General features: G+C 37.1%; 1 protein-coding gene across 1 annotated transcript; it reads left to right on the forward strand.

The window, feature by feature from the left end:
- Positions 1-477: 477 nt before the first annotated feature.
- IL2 (interleukin 2) lies at positions 478-5,551 on the forward strand. Its single transcript, NM_001281314.1, has 4 exons — positions 478-624; positions 716-772; positions 3,077-3,223; positions 5,435-5,551. Exons 1-4 carry the CDS (start codon positions 478-480, stop codon positions 5,549-5,551), a joined length of 468 nt encoding a protein of 155 aa, NP_001268243.1.
- The last annotated feature ends 16,610 nt before the right edge of the window (positions 5,552-22,161 follow it).

A 22,161-nucleotide genomic window follows, 5' to 3' on the forward strand; every position in this document is an offset into this window, starting at 1 on the left:
AATCTAAAAATTTATTCTTTTCATCTATTTACTCTTGTTCTTGTCCACAACATGCTGCTCCACATGTTCAGCATGGTTTTATGACAAAGAACATTTTTATGAGCCAATTTTGTATCCCCACCCCCTTAGTGAAAGAGGGAGGAAAAACTGTTTCATACAGAAGGCGTTAGTTATATGAATTGGAACTGCCACCTAAGTGTGGGCTAACATAACCAACAGGGATTTCACCTTCATCCATTCAGTCAGTATATGGGGGTTTAAAGAAATTCCAAAGAGTCATCAGAAGAGGAAAAATAAAAGTAATACTTTTTGCCACACAGGTAGAGCCTTTGAAAATATGTGTAATATGTAAAACATTTTGTTTGACACCCCCATAATATTTTTTCCAGAATTAACAGTATAAATTGCTTCTCTTGTTCAAGAGCTTCATATCAACCTCTCTAATCACTACTCACAGTAACCTCAACTCCTGCCACAATGTACAAGATGCAACTCGTGGCTTGCATTGCATTAAGTCTTGTACTCATCACAAACAGTGCACCTACTTCAAGCTCTACAAAGGAAACCCAGCAACAACTGGAGCAATTACTACTGGATTTAAAGATGCTGTCCAAGATGGTTAATGTAAGTATATTCCCTTTTTAACTAAAATTATTACACTTAATTTTTCTAGCTGGAGTTTGATTGTAAATAACAATGTGCTATTCTTTCTCAGAATAAGGATCTCAAACTCCCAAGGATGCTCACATTTAAATTTTACATGCCTAAGAGGGTAAGTACAATTTTCTATGTTCCAATTATGTGTTAAAATTCAAAGAAACATGAAATTTTTAACATGTTGACTTAAGAGCATCTCATCTGAAGGAAAAGAATTAGTAAATGCACTATTTTCTAAAATCCAAGTTAGTTAATAGAGTTTCTATTAAAATGGCTTGGCCTATACTGTTTAGATTTACTTGGGTGTATTTTCGGGATCAGGGGGAAAGCTGTAAGAAAAGAAAACAAGAATAATATTCTCTTTATTGCTGGGACAATTGTAAAAGAAGATTTTGTTGAATTCCTGCTTTGTTTAAAAATGCAAAACTCTAGAGATATTTGAATTTATTATTGTATCATGCAACATGTCAAAATTGAGTTCAGAGGAGCCCACTTTGAAACATCCTTTATTGTTTTAGGAAAGATTCCCATGAGTCTATTTTGAGGGGCAGCATAGCACAGTAATGGATAGCCACAAATTCTAGAGAAAGTTTATTTGAACCAAAATCCCAGCTCTGACATGTGCTAACTTTCATCATCTTTTTATGTGAATAATAATTTTATTTACTTTATATAGTTCTTGTGACAATTAGTGAGTAAATGTAGAGTACTCAAAACAGTGTCTGGCACATGGTAAACACCAAATAAGCCTTAGCTTTTATTAGTAGTAATTAATACAGAATTCTCACTGAGGAGTATGAAGTAAAATTTTGGACTTACACATCTCTTATGTCAATAGACCTGGAGATTTATGGTGCTATGTGATTTATTTCCAGGAGTAAAATTTCATTTGATTGCTTGGGAGGCCAGATAGTTAGATAAGCACAGCTCATTCAAGCTCCTAGAACTACAACAAAGATGTAAAGTTTCCTAGTAGTAGTGCCAGCCCGCAAGGATGGAGCAAAGCTTTGATGCTAGACAGAACGTGGCCCAGGGTGAAACCAAGTCCAGAAAACAATGGGATTTAAGGGTACAGAGATATAATCCTGTTGATTTCCTTCTATTAGACTGAGAATTTTGTTTCAAAGTACTGTTTTGAAAGACAAAAAGAAAATAGCTTAGAGACTCCTCCAATTTAACCAACGCTACATAACCCTTACCTCCAATCAACCTAAGAGACACTAGACTGTTTTTGGAGGAAAATAGTTCCAAGTTGAGCATGCCGAAAACTTAAGCCTGGAACTAGTAGTAGTAAGTTGAAAGGGCAGTAAATGGAAAAGTCAGGAGATGCATAATGATTAGTCCTACCTTTCTCTCTAAAAATTGTTAGAAAGATAACATGAGATTATGTGTATAATTGGGGGTGGAGGCTAGAGAATTCTTTGAAATTGAATAGTTTCTAAATGACAACTCAAATTCTATTTGAAACCAAAAGTAATGTGGTAAACTCCATTCACTTGTTCATTTTACCACCATTCCACATTTGCAAAAGATTTTAGAAAGTCATTAAAAATTTAAAGAGATGCTCTGTTAATGCTATAAAGTGAATTAAAATTTAATCCCGGCTCTACCTACTCATGTGGCCTTGGGGAAGGCCCCTTACTTTTGAGATTCAGTTTCCTTATCTGCAAAATGGATATAGCAATACTGTACTGCCAACCACCAAGGGTGGCTGTGACACTTAAAAGGGCTTAGTGAAACTATAATGTACCATAGAAGTACAAGTATTATCATTATTAATAAAAATGCATGGCTAGTTATCTGCAGCATCTAGATCAGGAGGCCTGAGGAAAAAAAAAAATCCTTCAAATATTGGAACCTTATATTTGGTTTGGACAAATAATAAAGAAATGCATCTTAATGTTGTAAAAACTTAAGACACAGCTTTATGACTTGCTCCAGACTATATTGAATGTCATTATTATAGCTACCATTATCTGATCTGTAAAATGTTGGGACTGTGATAAATGGTGTCCATAGCAGTCCCTAGCAGTCTAAGATTTTCAAAATCAAAGCTTAGAATTGCAGAATGTGATTTCTTTTTTTCCACATTCTGGCTGCTCTGGTTCTAATGATTTCTATGTAGGTTAGAAGAAATAGCCTATATATCTGTGATTTGTATTTGGGTGCAGAAATGCTGACTTTTTACAAAGGCAAACTAACATGAATGAGTTCTTAGTCATTAACAGTTAATGCTATTTATGGTTAATTGATCTCCAGTTTTTTCAGTCTTATAAGGTAAGCTATTACACTGGTCCATCTTTATAGCAATGCTGAAAACAGGGAGAAAACAGGTTTCTAAAATCTATTGTAGATTAATTTCTGATTCTGATCTTCATTTGAGGGTAAATTGAGATGATAAATATTATCATTATTCTAGGTCACAGAGTTGAAACATCTTCAGTGTCTAGTAGAAGAACTCAAACCTTTGGAGAATGTGCTAAATTTAGCTCAAAGCCAAATGTCTCAACTGGAACATAATGGGGACTTAATCAGTAATATCAATATAACCGTTCTGGAGCTAAAGGTAAGCCATTACTTTATTTGCTCTCCTAGAAATAAAATAAATGCAAGGGGTGAAATATTGTATTTAAAGTTTTATAATATTTTTGGTATTTTGTAAAATATCCATGTACTTGATAAGCTAATATTTTAAGCCCACTGTAAACACCAAGTATTTTTAATGTTAGATGATATATTATTGAGCTAAGAAGTAGAAGCTTGAGGTTTCTAACTACAGTCTACCCAGGGACAAGTCCCAGCCTCTATATGAATAATCACCTTCCCCTAATCAGCCACATCTAGTCCCTCAGCAGTGGGAGAAGGCCTTGAACTGAATTTCACAGAAAGCAGAGTTTTTCTTCAGATCATTTACCAGGATAGTTAATACAGATTACCTGTGAGGCTTTCTAAATGGCATTTCCCTATCATTTGGTAGAAGGACTGATCAGAAATGATTTGTCTCAAATAATGGCTGTCATTAAATAAAATGGCCAATGGAATAAATAACTAACTCTTTATTTAGAGGAAATGCCCACTGTCAGGACTGTATTTTTAAGTGCACAGGAAGTATTAAAATATATAAAGGTCTCACATGATGTGAAAGAGATTCAAGGTGCTCTTTTATCATCCTCCCTGCCAAAGTACAAAATTCATAAGTTAATAGGTATCCTACATAAGCAGTATAATTTTAACTACAGTAGAACCAAGCTTCTAAAAATACATAAATTTTAGTTGTTTACAAGTTAGTTATTTTAGCGGAATTTTTTTCAGCCTAATTTAAAAAAAACAATACATCAACATTGAGACCACTGTTATCTAGAGCCCTATAACTGTTAAGAGATTTGCTATAAAATCTTTGACCAATATCAGAAAACTCATGCTAAATCTCTGATGCAAGGTTAAAATAAAGTTATGTGAAAGTCAGCAAAATAGGGTTCAAATGCCAAAGACTCTTTTTAACTTAAACAAACAAACAAAAACAGAGTCCAAGAACAGGGAATTAATGTTTACAATATATAGAGTTTCTATTTGGAATGATGGAAAAGTTTTCGTAATGAACAATGGTGAATTAAATATTTGAATGGTAAAAGGGGAAATTTTAGGTATATATGTTACTTTAAGGATAAAGTATTTTTTAAAAATTCATGGAACAACACAGTGAACCCTGTTAAACCATGCACTATAGTTATTAGTACAATTATAAAAATGTACTTCTATTGATTTTAACAAATGTACCACACCAATGCAAGGTGTTCATAACAGGGTAGTATACAGGAACATTGCATTTTATGCATGATTTTTCTGTAAACCCACTACTGTCTAATAAAAAAAAAAGATTATAATACTTAAATAATTGTGTAAGAGGATACATAATACTATAGCAGCTTTTTGTTTGTTTGTTTGTTTGTTTTTTCAGGGAATACTTTACGCTACCTCACTTTTTTTGTGTTCCCAAGATAGGAATTACTTCAAATTGGAAAAAGTTATCTTTTGTGTTTCACTATTATAAAAATATTTGTTTCTTAGCTAGTCAGGTAGAGGAGAGGTGAAATGGCTCCTATCATCAAAAAAAGATTAATTTCCAAAAAGGCAACAGAGAAAAATGGCTAATGTTTAACTTTTAAAAGTTGGGATACTTGCTTGCATAGATACTGGGATAAAGGGGATGGGTATGAGCAGTTATGAAGATGTTCATATAAACCTTCCCCAAACAAAAGCTTGTCCTAACTTTCTCTGGGCAAGTTCTATCCTCGGATTCACTCAAATAGAATATTAAGTGTCTCTTAATGAAGGACAGAAAAGAAAGTAAAATGTGCATGCCACTGCATACATGTAACCTACATAGGTATATAGATATACATACCTAGATAAACACAGAGAGGAAAAGAGATCAAATAACTTCATATTTGATGCAGTATTTAATGAAGTATTTGTCTAGTATTACTTAAAATGGTTACTTGACTACAATCCAGGAAAACATCTTGTGTTCATTGAGACTGACAGAAAAATTAACAGATGAAGAAAATCTCAGGTTATATGCTAGTATCATTGATATCATAAATATAATTTTGACACATTTTAATATTTTGATCATTTCATTTTAGAAGATATGAATGACTAATATGTGTAACATGCTTGAAAATAAAGGTCATGTGCCTATAAAACTTCAACTGAGAATAATTACATAAAAGGCAAACTACCCTAAACTAAAAAAAATTAAAATTTTCTTTTATAGGGATCTGAAACAACATTCATGTGTGACTATGATGATGAGGCAGCAACCATTGTAGAATTTCTGAACAAATGGATTATCTTTTGTCAAAGCATCATCTCAAAAAGACTTGATAATTAAGTGCCTCCCATTCAAAATACATCTATTTATTTAAATATTTAAATTTTATAATTTATTTTTGGATGTATGGTTTGCTACTTTTTGTAACTATTATACTTAGATGATGAATATGGATCTTTTAAGATTCTTTTTGTAGGCCCTAGGGGCTCTAAAATGCTTTCACTTTAAATTATTTTATCTCAAAGTATTTATTATATTGAATTGTTACATATAATGTCTATATAGGTCAATTAATAAAATTGTTTAATAAACTTGATGAATGGTTATTTGGGAACAGCACAGAGGAAGTACTAAAATATTGTGAATTATTTATGTGAATTCTAAGATGGTTAAAATGCTTAACAAAAGTCACTTTTCCCATAGAGAGGTATGTAGAACAGGGAAATGGGCTTTTCAAAGCTCTTGCTTTCTCTTTCCAAGAGTTGATCAGATCCTTGATATCTTAGTTCTGGTCTGAGAAAACTACCTCATAAAACTATACTCTTTTCCTTCCTTTGATCATGCCTTAAATTTAAACAAATGTGAAACATATTCTTGAAGGTCTTCATACAACCGGTGTGCCTCTCTATCCACCCTTTACCATCTTACTGCTTACCCACCACCCCTCAGGAGGCTAAGCTATAACAAAACCCTCCCTTGTCTTTTGGCTTTGGCTTTCCATTGGGTCTTTTGATTGGGGAGCCCTGTTAAGAGACTTAAGGGACACAGAGGAGATTCTCCTGACTCCCTCCTAGCAATATTACATCTGGATGGCGATACCTCTTGACCAAAGAATTCAGTTTGTCTCAAGGTGTCTGGCACTCGTGATACTTTTCCTTCAGGGTTCTGGTAAAGTTTCCTTCCATTCCTCCCTCAAGTTACCAGCTCCAGAGTACAGTACTATGTCTTGTAGTCTCCCTATACCATGACCACAACTTTGCAAATAGTCCTTTTATTAAACTCTCCTTGAATTATTCTACTTTGAATGTGCCATCTGTTTCCCACTAGGATGCAGATAAAGAAATAGCTCCAGGAAGCAGAGCCTCAATACTGGATTCTGGGTTTCAGGTGTTCATATACTCATTGATAGGAGATCAAATGGCAGTGACATTTAGTTGCTACTGCAACAAGTTATTACAAAAATTTGTGATGGCCCTAGTCAGAAAACATAGGGGAAAAAAGTTATGAACTAACAATTAAAAACACACATGGGGGAACTGAAGGAGTCCCTCATCTCCAGTAGTCACAGGGCAGATATGGCAGGGGACGATGTAAAGTTTGCAAAGGTGCAGTTCCAATTAAAATTTTAAAGACTTCCAAGTCTCCTACAATAAGGATGGAGGTGTAGGACCTTGAAATATGTGATATGTCAAGACCTGATTGCCCCACAAGAGGAGGCTGAGAATGCTTCCCTATTGACATAGGCAACCCCTTTACTTTTCTGAGGAAAAACCCTTCCTCTGCTTAAAAACCTGTGAATGACTCACAAACGGAGGACAATTTTCCTCAGAACTCCTTTCATTGCTACCTTTCATGGCAGTTAAAATCTTCATACTGCTGGGACAGAAAGGTATCAGGGGTTTAGACAAAGAGGAGTAAAAAATAAGTCGTGATTTGGCTAACTGAGATAAGAGCAACTACCAGGAATTCAGAATTTAAGGAGAACTTGCAAATTACATTAATAATTTGTTGAGTCAAGGCTTGGACACCACAATATTTTATTTTAATTATGGTAAAATGCTGGAACTTCTATGACTACAATAAAAAAAAGAGTCCAAAAGGACCAGGGAAATGGGAATGCTAGAATGTGTGATCTTTTCATATCTCCTGGGAAGACATTAAGAAATGCACTAGTAAGGGGACAGTAGCTTCTCATAGATCTGTGGCTGCTTTTCTCATTAATTAATTAATACATTGGAATTGAATTCCTTGGTATCATTGGGAATAATGGAAATTGGAGGGGAAAAGGACATGTAATAGCCCTTAATCTTCAGAGACAAAGTAGAAGCAATCACCTCAATAACCACAGAGGAGAGTGGTAATCCAAGTATAAGACACAGATTTGTAATGATGGCTAACTGATTGCAAGATCCCTGAACATTAACTATATAGGTAGCTGTGGTGGTTTGGAGCTGTATGTACCCCAGAAAAACATGTTCTTAAACTTGATCCATTCTTAAACTTAATGGGTTACAGTGCAAACCCATGCAAATAGGATCTTTTGATGAGGTTACTTCAGTTAAGGTGTGGTCCACCTCAATCAGGATAGGTCTTAATCCTTTTTCTGGAGTTCTTTTTAAGTGGAATGAAATTCAGACTGAGGGAGAAAAAACCATGGGATACAAGAAGCTGAAATTCAACAGAATCTGGAAGAGAAGGGAGAGGCCAGGGAGGATGCTGCGTGCCTTGCCATATCACAGAGGAGTCAAGGACCAAGAACCACCAGCAGTCAGCCCTAGAACTTTGGGAAGAAAATATTGCTTTGATGATGCCTTGATTCGGACTTTCTCTCAGCCTCAAAACCTTGAGCTAATAAATGTCCATTGTTTAAGCCAACCTATTGTATGGTAATTGCTTGCTTGAGCAGCCAAGGAAAATAAAACAGCAGCCTACTAAGGTATCATAAAACAAAAAAGGAAAAAAAATCTAATTCTTCTGGGAAAAAATGAATGCAAGTCACCATATTTGGAATTCATGGTCAGTTTCCAGTTCTCAGTCTTAAAGTACTTCACATATCTGGCACTCCTGTACCAGGGGTAGGTGGGTGGGTCCCTTGAAAGAAGGATCTATGATGTGGCCACAGCTATATACTGTAAAATGTTCCCTAAGTTTCTCAAGGAAGGGACATTTACCAGGGAGGCCACACACTGACGAATGGGAAATACCCAGCTATTCTGGGGGTCGTTAGAAAATGGCTCAGAACCGACCTTCTATCTGAAGCTCCAATGTGAGCCATTAGTCAGAGTGGGGGCTTATGGAGATCAAGAAAGTGATGTAGCATTAGCTTGAGTCCATCTCAAGAAGATTCGATGATCACAAACCCATTCTATGGTATTCACCTATAATGGCCAAGGATATACACTGTTCTGGTTTCCCTTTAAGAAAATATGCTGCAGGGAGCATAGTTGACTTATAGTCTCTAGCTGTTGTAGTTTGCATTTGCATAGCATGTGCAATAGAATATATTTACTGTCTTGTTCCAGGGCTATTTCAATTGTACTGCTCTTTGTTATAATACAGTATTAAGAGAATTTGATCATATTACTATTTAACAGAATACGATGCTAGTATATCATTTTGAAGATGTTATCCTAATTGGGTCTGACAAGCAGAAGTAGTAAGGAGAAGGAGATGTCTTAATAAAATACAAGTAGGCTAGAAGAAGGGGGATAAGTCTGGTATGTTCGGGGACCTACCATAAAAATGAAGTGTCTAGGGGTCCAGTAGTTTCATTCATGTTAGGAGAACCTCTAAAGAAGAGGACAAGATCCTGCACTTGGACAGCCTCTCACAAAGAAAGAGGCATGAAGCTTGGTGGGTCTCTGAATTTTGTAAATAACATATGCTACTCTGACACATTTTCAGGATAAACCATAAAGCTGCCAAATTTTGGCAAGGCATAGAGCTAAAAAGGGCTATTTGCAGGTCCAGGCCTTGTATAAACTCCTCTTCCACTTGGGTTTCATGTTCTAGCAGACCCAGTGGTATTCAAAGTGTTTGTGATACAGATGCTATATAAAATTTCTAGAAAGTCCCTGTAGGATAATTGTTATAACAATCCCATAGTTTTTAGAAAAGGGCATGCCCTACTTCGTAGATAATTTTCCACTTAAAAAGCAACTCCTGACTTGCTTCAAAGTCCTGGTAGAGACAAACATAGGCAGGACACAGGACACTAAGTGATTATGCAACAGAACTGCCCATCATGAACTTTTTATTAACTAATACACTAAAATGAAAAATTCAATGAACTCAGCAGCATTCTGTCATAACTTGGAAGTAAGCAGGCCTGAGCAGGTCCAGGAGGCACAAGTAAACTACACTAGCAGTTGGTTTAGGCTTCCACAGTACCTGTTTTAACCCTCTAACCTATGACTTTATGGGGAGTTCCCTATTACAAGTTAATAGAGGAGGAAAGACTAAGAGCCTGGTATATAAATGGATCTACACTAGATACTTTTACCAGCCAGAATGCATGATCTAGAACTATAACTTCAAAGCTGTGCATCTGGTTGTCCATTTCCTCCTGAAAGAGATACAGTCAGATGTATGAATACAGAGTAAACTGACTAATGAAAAGCTACAAAGAAGCCTGACAACTGATCAGGGATTTGAGGGGGAGGGGGAAGGAAATTGGTTACAAAGGGGTCTGTGAAATAGATATGTGAATGAACTTTTAAAATGAGTGGAGGGAAGTGGATTTGGCCCAATGGATAGGGCATCTGCCTACTACATGGGAGGTCCAAGGTTCAAACCCAGGGCCTACTGTTCTGTGTGATGAGCTGGCCCACGTGTAGTGCTGATGTGCACAAGGAGTGCCCTGCCATGCAGGGGTGTCCCCTGCATAGGGGAGCCCCATGCACAAGGAGTGCGCCCTGTAACGAGAGCTACCCAGCACGAAAAAAGTGCACCCTGCCCAAGAATGGCACCGCACACACGGAGAGCTGATGCAGCAAGATGATGCAATCAAACAAGATACAGATTCCCAGTGCCACTGACAAGAATCCAAGTGGACCTAGAAAAACACACAGCAAATGCACACAGAGAGCTTAAAGCTGCCGGGGGGGGGGGGGGGGCGGGGATAAATAAAAAATCTTTAAAAAAATAAAATAAAATTAGTGGAGAATGTGAAGCTATTCATGTCCCATTTTAAAGAAGCCTCTTATTACTCAGGATGTTGAGATGACCCTTCCTGTGGATGCCAGTCAGCCTCTTTCCCCAGACATTCCAGTGCTTATTCAACAGGTCCATGAATAAAGTGTCCAAGGTGGCAAAGGTGGAGACTGAATATGAGGCCAACAACATGGTCTTTCACTCACAAATGCTGATCTGGCTTTTGCCACTGTAGAATGCCCAACCTCCTCAAAGCACAAGCCAATGCTAAGCTTTAAATATGGCATCATTCCCCAGGGAAAATATGGAGGGAATGGTGTTTTGTCCTCACAAGGGTAGATCCATGTTCTAGATACAGATTTTATTTTTCTGCTTGAAGTGTTCTGCAATATCCTCATAAATAGATTAGAGTATCTTATCTGGCAAAATGCTAGCCAACAGAAAATTGCCTCCAACCAAAGAATATATTTAATGTGAAAAAAGATAGCAATGGGATGATGCCCCTGAATTTCACTGATCATATTATGCGCTTCATCATCCTGAAGCAGATAGCTTGATAGAACAGTGAAATGGCCTGCTGAAAGCTCACTTTCAACAATAGTTTGGAAAATGAGGCACAGCCCTGTGGGATATATTATTTATGCTAACCCAGCAACAAATGAATGTTACAGACTTCCCCATAGCCAGAGTGCTTTGTTCTGGGAATCAAGGAGCAGAAGTAAGGTAGATCCTCTAACTATTATACTTAATAACTCATTTAAAGAATTTTTGCCTCCCATCCATGAAATCTTAACCTGATCAGTTTTAAGGTCCTAGTGCTCAGTGAGGTGTGCTTCTACAAGGTACCTTGACTTCTATTAGAAAACTTTTGGCCATTGGTGGCTCTTCATGCAACTGAACCAACAGGCACATAAAGGACCACCCTACTGGAGAGTGTGATTAATTTTGAACATGAGGGAGGTACTGAGATTGTGCTACATAATAGAGAGCAATAGCTATTAATAGGTAGCACTATATGTGGAATCCAAGAAATTCAATGGGGCATCACCTAGGTCTCTCTTCCTCTATAGTACCTGTCAATGGAAAGCTGTAGCAACCCCCAAAATGCAAAAATATCGAAGACTCAGATCCCACAGCATCGAGATTTGGTGTATAACACCAGGTAAAGAATTCGGCCCAGCCAAAATAATAGCAGATGGTAAAGGGAAACATGCAAAGCATAGTGGGAAAAAGCACTTACGATTACCCACATTCATTGACCAGATACTGAGGCAAAAACTCCAGCAATTATTTCTGTTACTTGTTTTTCCCACTTTCAGACCCCCACTCCTTTATATGATGAATTCTGGTGAGAGTTAACATTTTAGGTTTCAGGTAGAGTAATTCTGAATTGACATTACCTCATAGGGACAGGAAATTATGGGATTTTGTGTATCTGCTTTGCAATATACACAACTTTTACACAAATGAAAAGAATACAATGCTGAGAAATAAAGGTTTCATGAACTCTGCCAGATATCTTCCATTTTCCCTTATAGAAAAACTCTATGTCCTTTCCCATCCTGTTCTACACTCTGATAGGTTGACTTACACGACTATGTCAACGAGTTTCTTGCATTCCTTAATAAGAGTTTGGATCAAGGGAGGAAAATGAGGTTAAGGCATTTTCTCCCCTCGCTCTCCCTGTAGGATCACCTCAGGATGACTGCATCACTTGACCAAAGGCCTCACCCTTCTCAAAATGGTCTTCTGTTTAAGACCCTATCATTCAAAGTTCTAGAAACCTACCTCTCTCTTCTTGCCAGGACTAAGTGTGGTTACAGTTCTTATGTGTAAGGTTGGAAAGCAACCAAATGCATGCAGGTAGTGCATTTTACAGTCTTCAGGAGAGAAGGAATATAGGATATAGGATGCTAAATTTTAAGGAAACCACATAGAAAATAGATGGAAAATACATCCAGAAAGAAATGAGAAGGCACTCAATATGGGATAGCACAAAAATATCAAATAAATATAAAAGTAGGCATCAACTGAAGTGATGGATAAAAAAGTTATAATACTTACAAAGCCTAAATAGCAAAATGGCAGAAGAAAGTCTTGCATTATCAGTAGTGACTTTAAAAATAAATGGATTACTTTCCTCTCAAAAGGCAGAGACTGGCAGAACGTGTAAAAAAGTTGAACCAACTCTATGGCATCTGTAAGAGACTCACCTTAAATTCAAAGGCACAAGTAGGTTAAGGGTGAAAGTATGGAAATATATATGTATATATTATGCAAGTAGTAAGCAAAATAGAGCTGAGGTGGATAAAATAGACTTTAAGTCACAAACATTAGGATGGAAGAAGAAGGTCATTATATATTAATAAATGGGACAATTCAACAGGAAAATGCAACAATTATTAATATATATGCACCTAACATCAGAGTCCAAAAATACATGAAGCAAATACTGACAGATTTGAAGGGAGAAATTGATGGCTCTACATTAATAGTAGGAGACTTTAATACACCACTCACAGTAGTGGACAGAACACCTAGTCAGAAGATTGATAAGGAAGTACAAGGCTGGAATGGTACTCTAAGCCAACTAGACCTAACCCACATATATAGAACACTTCACCCAACAAAAACAGAACACACATTCTTTTCAAGAGCACATGGATTTTTTTCCAGGATTGACCATATGTTAGGTCACAAAACAAGGCTCAATATATAAAAAAATTTTGATGGAGTGGAGGTGGCTCAAGCAGTTGAACACCTGCCTCCCACTTGGGATGTCCCAGGTTTGGATCCCAGTACCTCCTAAAGAAATCAAACAACAATAAGCAAAACAAATGAACAAACAGTGAACAAAACAAATGTGCAAACAATGAGAAAAACAAATGAGCAAAACAATGAGAAAACAAGATGCAAACAACAAGAAACACAAGCAAAAAACAATGATCAAAAGCCATGAGCAAACAGACAAGGGAGCCAACTCTGGGGAGCAAATGTGTCTCAGTGTTTGAGCACTGGCCTCCTGCATACAAGATCCCGGGTTCAATCCTGGTCACAGTACCTTAAAAAATTTTTTTTTGAAATAAGACATTGTATATTCTCCAGCCATAGAGGAATAAAGCTAGAAATCTATAATACAGGGAGAGACAATTCACACACATGGAATTTAAACAACATATTCTTAAACAACCAATGGGTTGAAGAGAAAATTAGAAGCAAAATTAGGAAATATCTTAAGGAGAATGAAAATAAAAATACAACACACCAAAACTAATGGGAGACAGTGAAGGCTATGGTGAGAGGGAAATTTATAGTTCTAAATGCTTATGTTAAAAAAGAATTATGGGAGGGAAAGGGAAGAATAGGTGTAACATGGGGGCATTTTCGGGACATTGGAATTACCCTGCATGACACTGCAATGACGGATATAGGCCACCATTATATAATTTGTCATAACCTAAAATTTGTGCAGGACAGAGTGTAAACTATAATGTAAACTATAATTCACAATTAGCAGCAATCTTCAATATGTGCTCATCAATTGTAACAAATGTACCACACTAATGAAGGATGTTGTTAATGGGAGAAAGTATGGGAGGGGGAGGGGACGGGGCATATGGGAATCCCCTATACTTTTATGTAACATTTATGTAATCTAAAGCTTCTTTAAAAAGAAAATTTTTAATTAAAAAAAAAAGAATAAAGACTTCAGAGACCTAGCCTCAAAACTAGAAGAACTAGTAAAAAGAAGAGCAAATGAAATCCAAAGTGAGCAGAAAGAAAGAAATAGCAAAGATTAGAGTGGAGATAAATGGAATAGGAAAAAAAATAGAATCAATAAAAATAAAAGTTGATTCTTTGAAAAGAACAATAAAATTAACAAACCTTTGGCTAGACTGACAAAGAAAAAAAGAGAATACAAATAACAAAAATCAGAAAGGAAAAGGGGGAAAGTACTACCAATTCTGCAGAAACAAGTGGACTATAGGAGGATACTATGAATAACTGTACTCCAATAAATTAGATAACTTAGATGAATTGGACAAATTCTTAAAAACATACAAACAACCTACTCAAGAAGGAAAAGAAAATTACACAAACCAATTACTAGTAAAGAGATCGAATCAGTACTTAAAAACCTGTCAACAAAGTAAAGTCCAGGACCAGATGACTTCACAGGGGAATTCTACCAAACAATCCATGTTGACCTAATTTCAATGCTGCTCAAATTCTTCCAAAAAATTGAAGAGGAGGAAATACTTCCTAACTATTTCTATGAGGCTAATATTGCCCTCATTCCAAAGTCAGATAAAGAAACCCGAGAAAACTACAGACTAATATCTCTTATGAATATGGATGCAAAACCCTCAACAAAACACTAGCAAACCAAATTCAATAGCACATTAAAAGAATTATACATCATGATCAAGTCAAACTTATTACTAGTATGCGAGACTGGTTCAACATACATCTTCATCATGATAAAAGGACATATACAAAAAGGCCACAGATAACATCCTACTTAATGGTAAAAGACTGAAAGTTTTCACTCCAAGTTAATTGGTAACAAGATAAGGATGCCTACAGTCACCACTGTTATTCAACATTGCTCTAGAAGATCTAGCCAGAGAATAAGGCAAGAAGAATAAATAAAAAGCATCTAAGTTGGAAAGAAAGAAGTACAATATTCCCTATTTGCAAATATCTTATATACAGAAAATCCTGAAAAATTCACAGCAAAGCTCCTAGAGTTAATAAATGAATTTGGCAAAGTGGCGGGATATAGGATCAATACTTCAAAATCAATAGCATTCCTATGCACAAGTGATGAACAATTGGAAGAAAAAAATTGAGAAAAAATTCCATTCACAATAGCAACTCAAAGAATCAAATAGCTAGAAATAAATCTAGCCAAACATGTAAAGTACTCATACACAGACAACTACAAAACATTACCAAAAGAAATAAAAGAACTAAATAAATGGCAAGACATTCTGTCTCCATGGATTATAATACTAAATATTGTTAAGATGTCAGTTATACACAAAGGTATTTACAGATTCAATGCACTCCCAGTCCAAATTCTAACAGTCTTTGCAGAAATGGAAAAGCTAATCATCAGATTTATTTGGAAGTTTAAGAGGCCCAAATAGCCAAAACCATCCTGAAAAGAACAAAGTTGGAGGGCTCACACTTCCCAGTCTTAAAACTTCTTACAAAGTCACGGTAACCAAACAGCATGGTACTGGCATAAGTACAGATGTATAGACCAATGTTATCAAATCAAAAGCTCAGAAATCAACCCTCACATTTATTGCCAATTGATTTTTGACAAGGGGCAAAGATTATTCAATTAGGAAAGAATAGCCTCTTCAACAAATGGTGCTGGGAATATTGGATCTCAATTTGCAAAGAAAAGGGGGACCACCTACCTCATACCATATACAAAATCAACTCAAAATGGATCAAAGACCTAAATATAAGCTAGAACTATCAAATGCCTAGAAGAAAACACAGTGAAGTATGTTCAGGACCTTGTTTAGGCAATGAACAATGCACAAGCAACTAAAGAAAAAATAGATAAATGGGATCCCATCAAAACTGAAAACATTTGTTCTTCAAAGGACTCTATCAAGAAATTAAAATGACAACCTACACAATAAAAGAAAATATTTGGAAACCACATATCCAATAAAGGTTTACTATCCAGAATATATAAAGAAATCCTTCAACTTAACAACAACCTAATTTTGAAATGGGCAAAAGACTTGAATAGACATCTCTCCAAAGAAAATACACAAATGGCCAGAAAACACATGAAAAGATGCTCAAATATCATTAGCCATCAGGAAAATGCAAATTAAAACGACAAGGAGATACCATTTTATACCCATTTGTAGCAGTTTGATATGGTTATGAATTCCAAAAATAGATAATAGATTATGTTTGTAATCTGGTCTGTACCTAGGCATGATTAAATTATGATTAGGGCTTTTGATTGGGCCACATCATTAGGGCCCAGATAAAAGGTATGGCAAAGGACAGAGTTGAGGGTTCTTAATGATTGAGTTTTGATGTTGGAGTTTGAGGCTAAAGTCTTAAGCTGGAGCCCCGGGAAGTAAGCTCAGAGAGGAAAGAGAAGCCAGCCCCAGGAAGAGAGGAACCCTGAGCCCAGGAAGAAGAAAGCACTGGGACCTTGAACCCAGAGAGAAGCAAGACCCTGGAAGGGAGGAAACCCAGAAAGCCTGAACCTTTGCAGATGTCAGCAGCCATCTTGCGTCAACACATGAAAATAGACTTTGGCGAGGGAAGTAACTTATGCTTAATGACCTGGTATCTGTAAGCGATTACCCGAAAAAAATACCCTTTATAAAAACCAACCAATTTCTGGTATTTTGTATCAGCACTCCTTTGGCTGACTAATACACCATTAGAATGGCTGTTATTTTTTTTTTAATGCAAAATAACAAGTTGGAGAGGATGTGAAGAAATAGGAAAACTAATTCATTGCTCGTGGCAATGTGAAATGTTGCAGCCCATGTGGAAGTTCCTCAGAAACTAAGTTTGGCAGTTCCTCAGAAACTAAGTATAGAACTAACATATGACCCAGCAATCCCACCAAAAAGAACTGAAAGCAGGGACCTGAAAAATTATTTGCATGTTAGTGGCAGCATTATTCACAATCACCAAAGACAGAGGCAACCCAGCTGTCCATCAACCAGTGAATGAATAAATAGAACATGTTATGTACATACAATGGAATATTATTCAGCTGTAAATAGGAATGAAGTTCTGATACATGTAACAACATGAATCAACCTCCTTTAAAGACATCTTGTTCAGTGAAATAAGCTCACGGATAAAGGACGAATATCGTACAATCTCACTGATTTGAAACAATTAGAATAAGCACACTCCGGGAGTCACAATCTAGAATATAATTTACCAGGCTTCATATATACAGGGATCATGTATGGAATGATGGAAATGTTTGGTACTGGATGGGGGTGACAGTAGCACATTGTATATGCAATTAACAGTACTGTAGTATATATATGAATATGATTAAAAGGGTAAATGTTAGATTATATATATGGTAAAAGAATGAAAAATTTTAAGAATCTATGGAACTACATTACACAAATAATGAACCCTAAGTTAAATCATGGACTCTAATTAATAGTGCAATTATAAAAATGTGCTATCATCAACTGTAACAAATGTTCCAGCCAATGGTGTTGGTGGTGTGATGGTGTACGGGAATCCTGCATTGTATGCATGAGTGTTCTGTAAACCTACAACTTCTCTAATATAGAAAAAAAAATTTAAGTAAAAGAATAAAAAAGGATACACCATGCAATCAATAACCAAAAATAAAAGTAGAAGTATTTATGGGAACCTCTTATGTTTTTTAATGTAAAGTTCTTTGTGATCTATTAACTTTAATAAAAAATAAAATAAAAAAATAAAGTATATATTTTTAAAAAGTAGAGGTAGCTAGATGAACAGAAAAGTAGGGTTAAACTAAGACGTATAAACTAGATATAGAAAGGGAAATTTCACATTGATAAAAGGGTCACTTCAACAGAAAGATATAACAATTCCAGATTTGTTTCACTAATAACATAGCTTCAAAACAGAGCAAGACTTCTGCATTCAGCTTTGATAAAATACCAGTCAACATGATAGAAACAACCATAAAAATGGGACATTAAACAATAGGCAGCACAGAAATGTGATACCTGAAAATGGAAACAAATAAGATTAGCCACATACAGGGTGCAATAATCTTGCTGAGCTAAAGAAATAGGTTAGAGTTCAGGATTACTGAAGCAACTAAAATCTGTGGAGCAGGAAACTGGAAACTGGAAAGAATAAAGCGATACAGTGAAAGAGCGTCATAAATACATAAAGAAGACCTCTGATATTTATGGCTGCATACTAAGCACTGCATGTTCTGGGGCGAGACTCCAACAGGCTGATCAAATAGCAAATAACATAGAAAGAATGTATACTGTATAGCTTTGATCTCTAAACAAATGAAGTTTGCACAGTACTGGGATGATGTTCAAATTCCAATGATCCAGAGTAGTGAAACCATCCTTGTTGAATACTCTGGGAATTCAGTAGAAATCCTAAAAATACCTTGCTTAGAAGACTGGAATAAAGACTACTCTAGGCTTGCCCTAGCAAAGTTTAAAAACTAGTCACAAAATCCTCAAGATAATACACAAGTAAATTGCTATCAGAACAAAAAATTAACATACTTTAAAGTAAGACCAAGACCAGAAACTCAAAAACAATGCACCAATAATGTTCAGCATGTAACAAAAATTATCTGGCATGTGAAAAGCAGGAAAATATAACCCATAAGCAGAAGAAAAATCATTCAATAGAAACAGGTTTAAAAATAACAGAGATGATGGAATTAGCTATTATAAATATATTCAAGATTTAAAGGACAATTTAACAATGAGAGGAAAAATGGGAAATCCACTAGAGAAATGCAAACTATAAAAATGAACCAAAGAAGGAAGCGGACTTGGCCCAATGGTTACGGCATCCACCTACCACATGAGAGGTCCGCAGTTCAAACCCTGGGGTCTCCTTGACCCGTGTGCTGCTCGCCCATGCGCAGCGCTGATGCGTGCGAAGAATGCTATGCCACGCAGGGGTGTCCCTGCGCAGGGGAGCCCCACGCGCAAGGAGTGCGCCCCGTAAGGAGAGCTGCCCAGCGCGAAAGAAAGTGCAGCCTGCCTGAGAATGGCGCCGCACACACGGAGAGCTGATGCAGCAAGATGACACAATAACAACAAAAACAACAAAAAAGAAACACAGATTCCTGTGCTGCTGACAACAAAAGCAGACAAAAAGAAGAACATGCAGCAAATGGACACAGAGAACAGACAACTGGGGCAGGGGAGAAGGGGGAGAGAAAAAAAAAATTCTTAAAATAAAAAAAAAAAGAAAGGAGAGGACACTGGACATTGCCATGTGATGGAAAGCAGAGATACAAAACAAGAAATTCCAAGAACTGCCAGCAATCAGCAACAGAACACCACAGACTTACAGAAGAAAGCAAGCCTTATTAATAACCTTGATTCAGGACATCTTCTAGCCTCAATACTGTGAGCCAATAAATATTTGTTAACTCAACCCACCTTATGTTATATGTCATAGCAACAAGCAAACTAAGACTGTCCCCAGTAAGCATTCATCGGGGTACTCACCAGTGCATGTGTGAGGAAAATACTTATTGTGTAACCATAGGCAACCAACTTAAATTTTGTATGTGTGAGGAAAGGAATAGTAGTAACAGTGCCCCTTGCTCACACAGAAATGGGAAGAGTAGCTGTTAATGCATAGGGAATAGGTCAATTACTTAGAAGGTGTTTGCCTTGGTTATGGGATTAATTATTCCTAGATTAAATACTGCTCTGGACCCACCTAAAAATCTTAAAAGACCCAAAAGGATCACTCTGTACTCCAGAAAATAAGGTCAAGAATACTTACAGTGGAGATCCAAGATGGCAGAGTAGGGAACAGCAGGCTGCACTTCTTCAGAAGCTGCAGGAAGGCAGGCAGGCTTACTGGGCACAGGGGAAACTGCAGGGCCATGGGGGCAATTGAAGGGCAATTGAAGGTATGCCCAGCAGGGCAACGAGGGAGCAGATGGCAGCAGGGCAATCACACAGGTAAGAGTAAGTGGAAAGCCACGAGGTGATTCAGCCGGTGATGGGGTACCCAGCTGGACACTGGGTGAGTGGTGTGGGCTGTGTGGCAATCAGAGCAATGTAGATAAGTGCAGATGGTACTGCAGGAACAGCAGGCTGAGGTAGTGATTAGGCCAGTGGCGGGCATGATAAGAGGGGCTGGCTGCAGGGCAATCTGGTCAGCAAGAGGGTACCTAGCCAGACGCTGGAGCCCTAAGTGGGACACCCATTTTTAAACCTATGGCCTGAGAGGGTGGGCTTTTTTATTTTCTTTCTTTCTCTCTCTCTTTCTCCTCTCTTTCTTCTTTCTTTTCTTTCTTTCTTTCTTTCTTTCTTTCTTTCTTTCTTTCTTTCTTTCTTTCTTCCTTTCTTTCTTTCTTTTTCTTTCTTTCTTTCTTTCTTTTTCTTTCTTTCTTTCTCTTTCTTTCTTTCTTTTCTTTCCTTTTCTTTCTCTTTCTTTCTTTTTTCCTTTCTTTCCTTTCTTCCTTTTTCTTTCTCTCCCCTTCTTCCTTCATCTTCCTTTTCCTCTTTGTCTTCATTTCTTTTTTCTCTTATGGTTTTTCTTGTCATTTTCTTTTCTCTGCATTATTTTTCCTTTTCACTTTTTTATTTTTTCTTTCTTTTTTTTCAGTTAAACACGGGAAATTCTAAAATTTTAGAATAAGTAACAGCAAGTGGCAAAGAAGACCCTTAACACAAAGCCAAACAAAAATAAAACCCTAGTTAAGAGAAAATGACCAACCCCAGGTATTGGTTCTTCTGAGGGCTGCAGAGACCCACAGGTTCTATGGCCATAGCAGATGGACTTCAGTGCCATGTCAGTTGGCCCTACTTTGGAGTTTGTGGTCCTAAGTGTGATGGAGTTGGGCTCAGGTGTGATCTCTGTTCACAAGCCTCTCCTGTCATTTTTACCAGATCTGTGGTTGGCGCCGGGATAGTGTATACTCAGGGGACCTGAATCTCTGGATTCTCCATGTGATAGCCAGGCCCTGAGCCTCAACAGACTTGCAACTCCTACCCTCTGCTTTATTGGACTTACCCCAGCCAGCTAACAGGGAGGTGAAGAAGGTTAACCACCACACCAGGGAGCCAAGAGTGCCTACGACTACAAACAGGAGAATTGCGTCTGTCATCCAAGTGGAATCAAAGCACCCTCTAGATTCAGAGGTGGAGTGGATATAACCATCCCAGAGTCCACAGAATGGAGGAATAGAGTATAGATTAGAGTGGACTTACTGATACTCTATTCTGGAACTACTGTGATTAGTAATGGAAGTAAATGTAGCACTGAGGTGGAGAAAGTGGCCATTGTAGCTGCTGCGGGTGGGAATGGGAAGAAGACATGCGATGTGGGGGCATTTTCAGGACTTGGAAGTGTCCTGGGTGGTACTGCAGAGACAGTTACTGGACATTGTATGTCCCCCATGGCCCACTGGGTGGACTGGGGGAGAGTGTAAACTGTAATGTGGACCATTGACCATGTGGTGCAGCAGTGCTCAGAGATGTATTCACCAAGTGCAATAAATGTCCCATGATGATGGAGGAGGTTGTGGTTACCGGAGGAGTGGGGTGAGGAGGGTGGGGGGTATATGGTGACCTCATATTTTTTAATGTAACATTAAAAATAAATTAATTAATTAAAAATTAAAAAAAAAGAGAAAATGACCAACAGAATAAATCCATCAAGACAAGACACCAGCAAAAAATTACACGTCATACTAAGAAACAGGATATATGGCCCAGTCAAATGAACAAACTAAAAAGCAGGAGATGCAGAATGTAGAATAACTGATCAAAGATGTCCAAACCAATCTTCTAAATCAATTCAATGAGAGAAGAGATAAGAGAAATTAAAAGGACACTGAATGACCATACAAAAGAAATTGTAAACATATGTAAAAAATGCAAAAACAGTAGAACAGATAGATACAAAATGGAAGAAAATCAGCAGGGACTCGGAATTGAATGACAGCATGAAACACATGCATTATGGGTATAGCAGTTTGATATAGTTATGAATTCCAAAAATAGATGCTGGATTATATTTGTAAACTGTTCTGTACCTGGGCATGATTAAATTATGAT

The sequence above is a fragment of the Dasypus novemcinctus genome, chromosome 1, assembly GCF_030445035.2.
Source record: "Dasypus novemcinctus isolate mDasNov1 chromosome 1, mDasNov1.1.hap2, whole genome shotgun sequence".
NCBI lineage: Eukaryota > Metazoa > Chordata > Mammalia > Cingulata > Dasypodidae > Dasypus > Dasypus novemcinctus.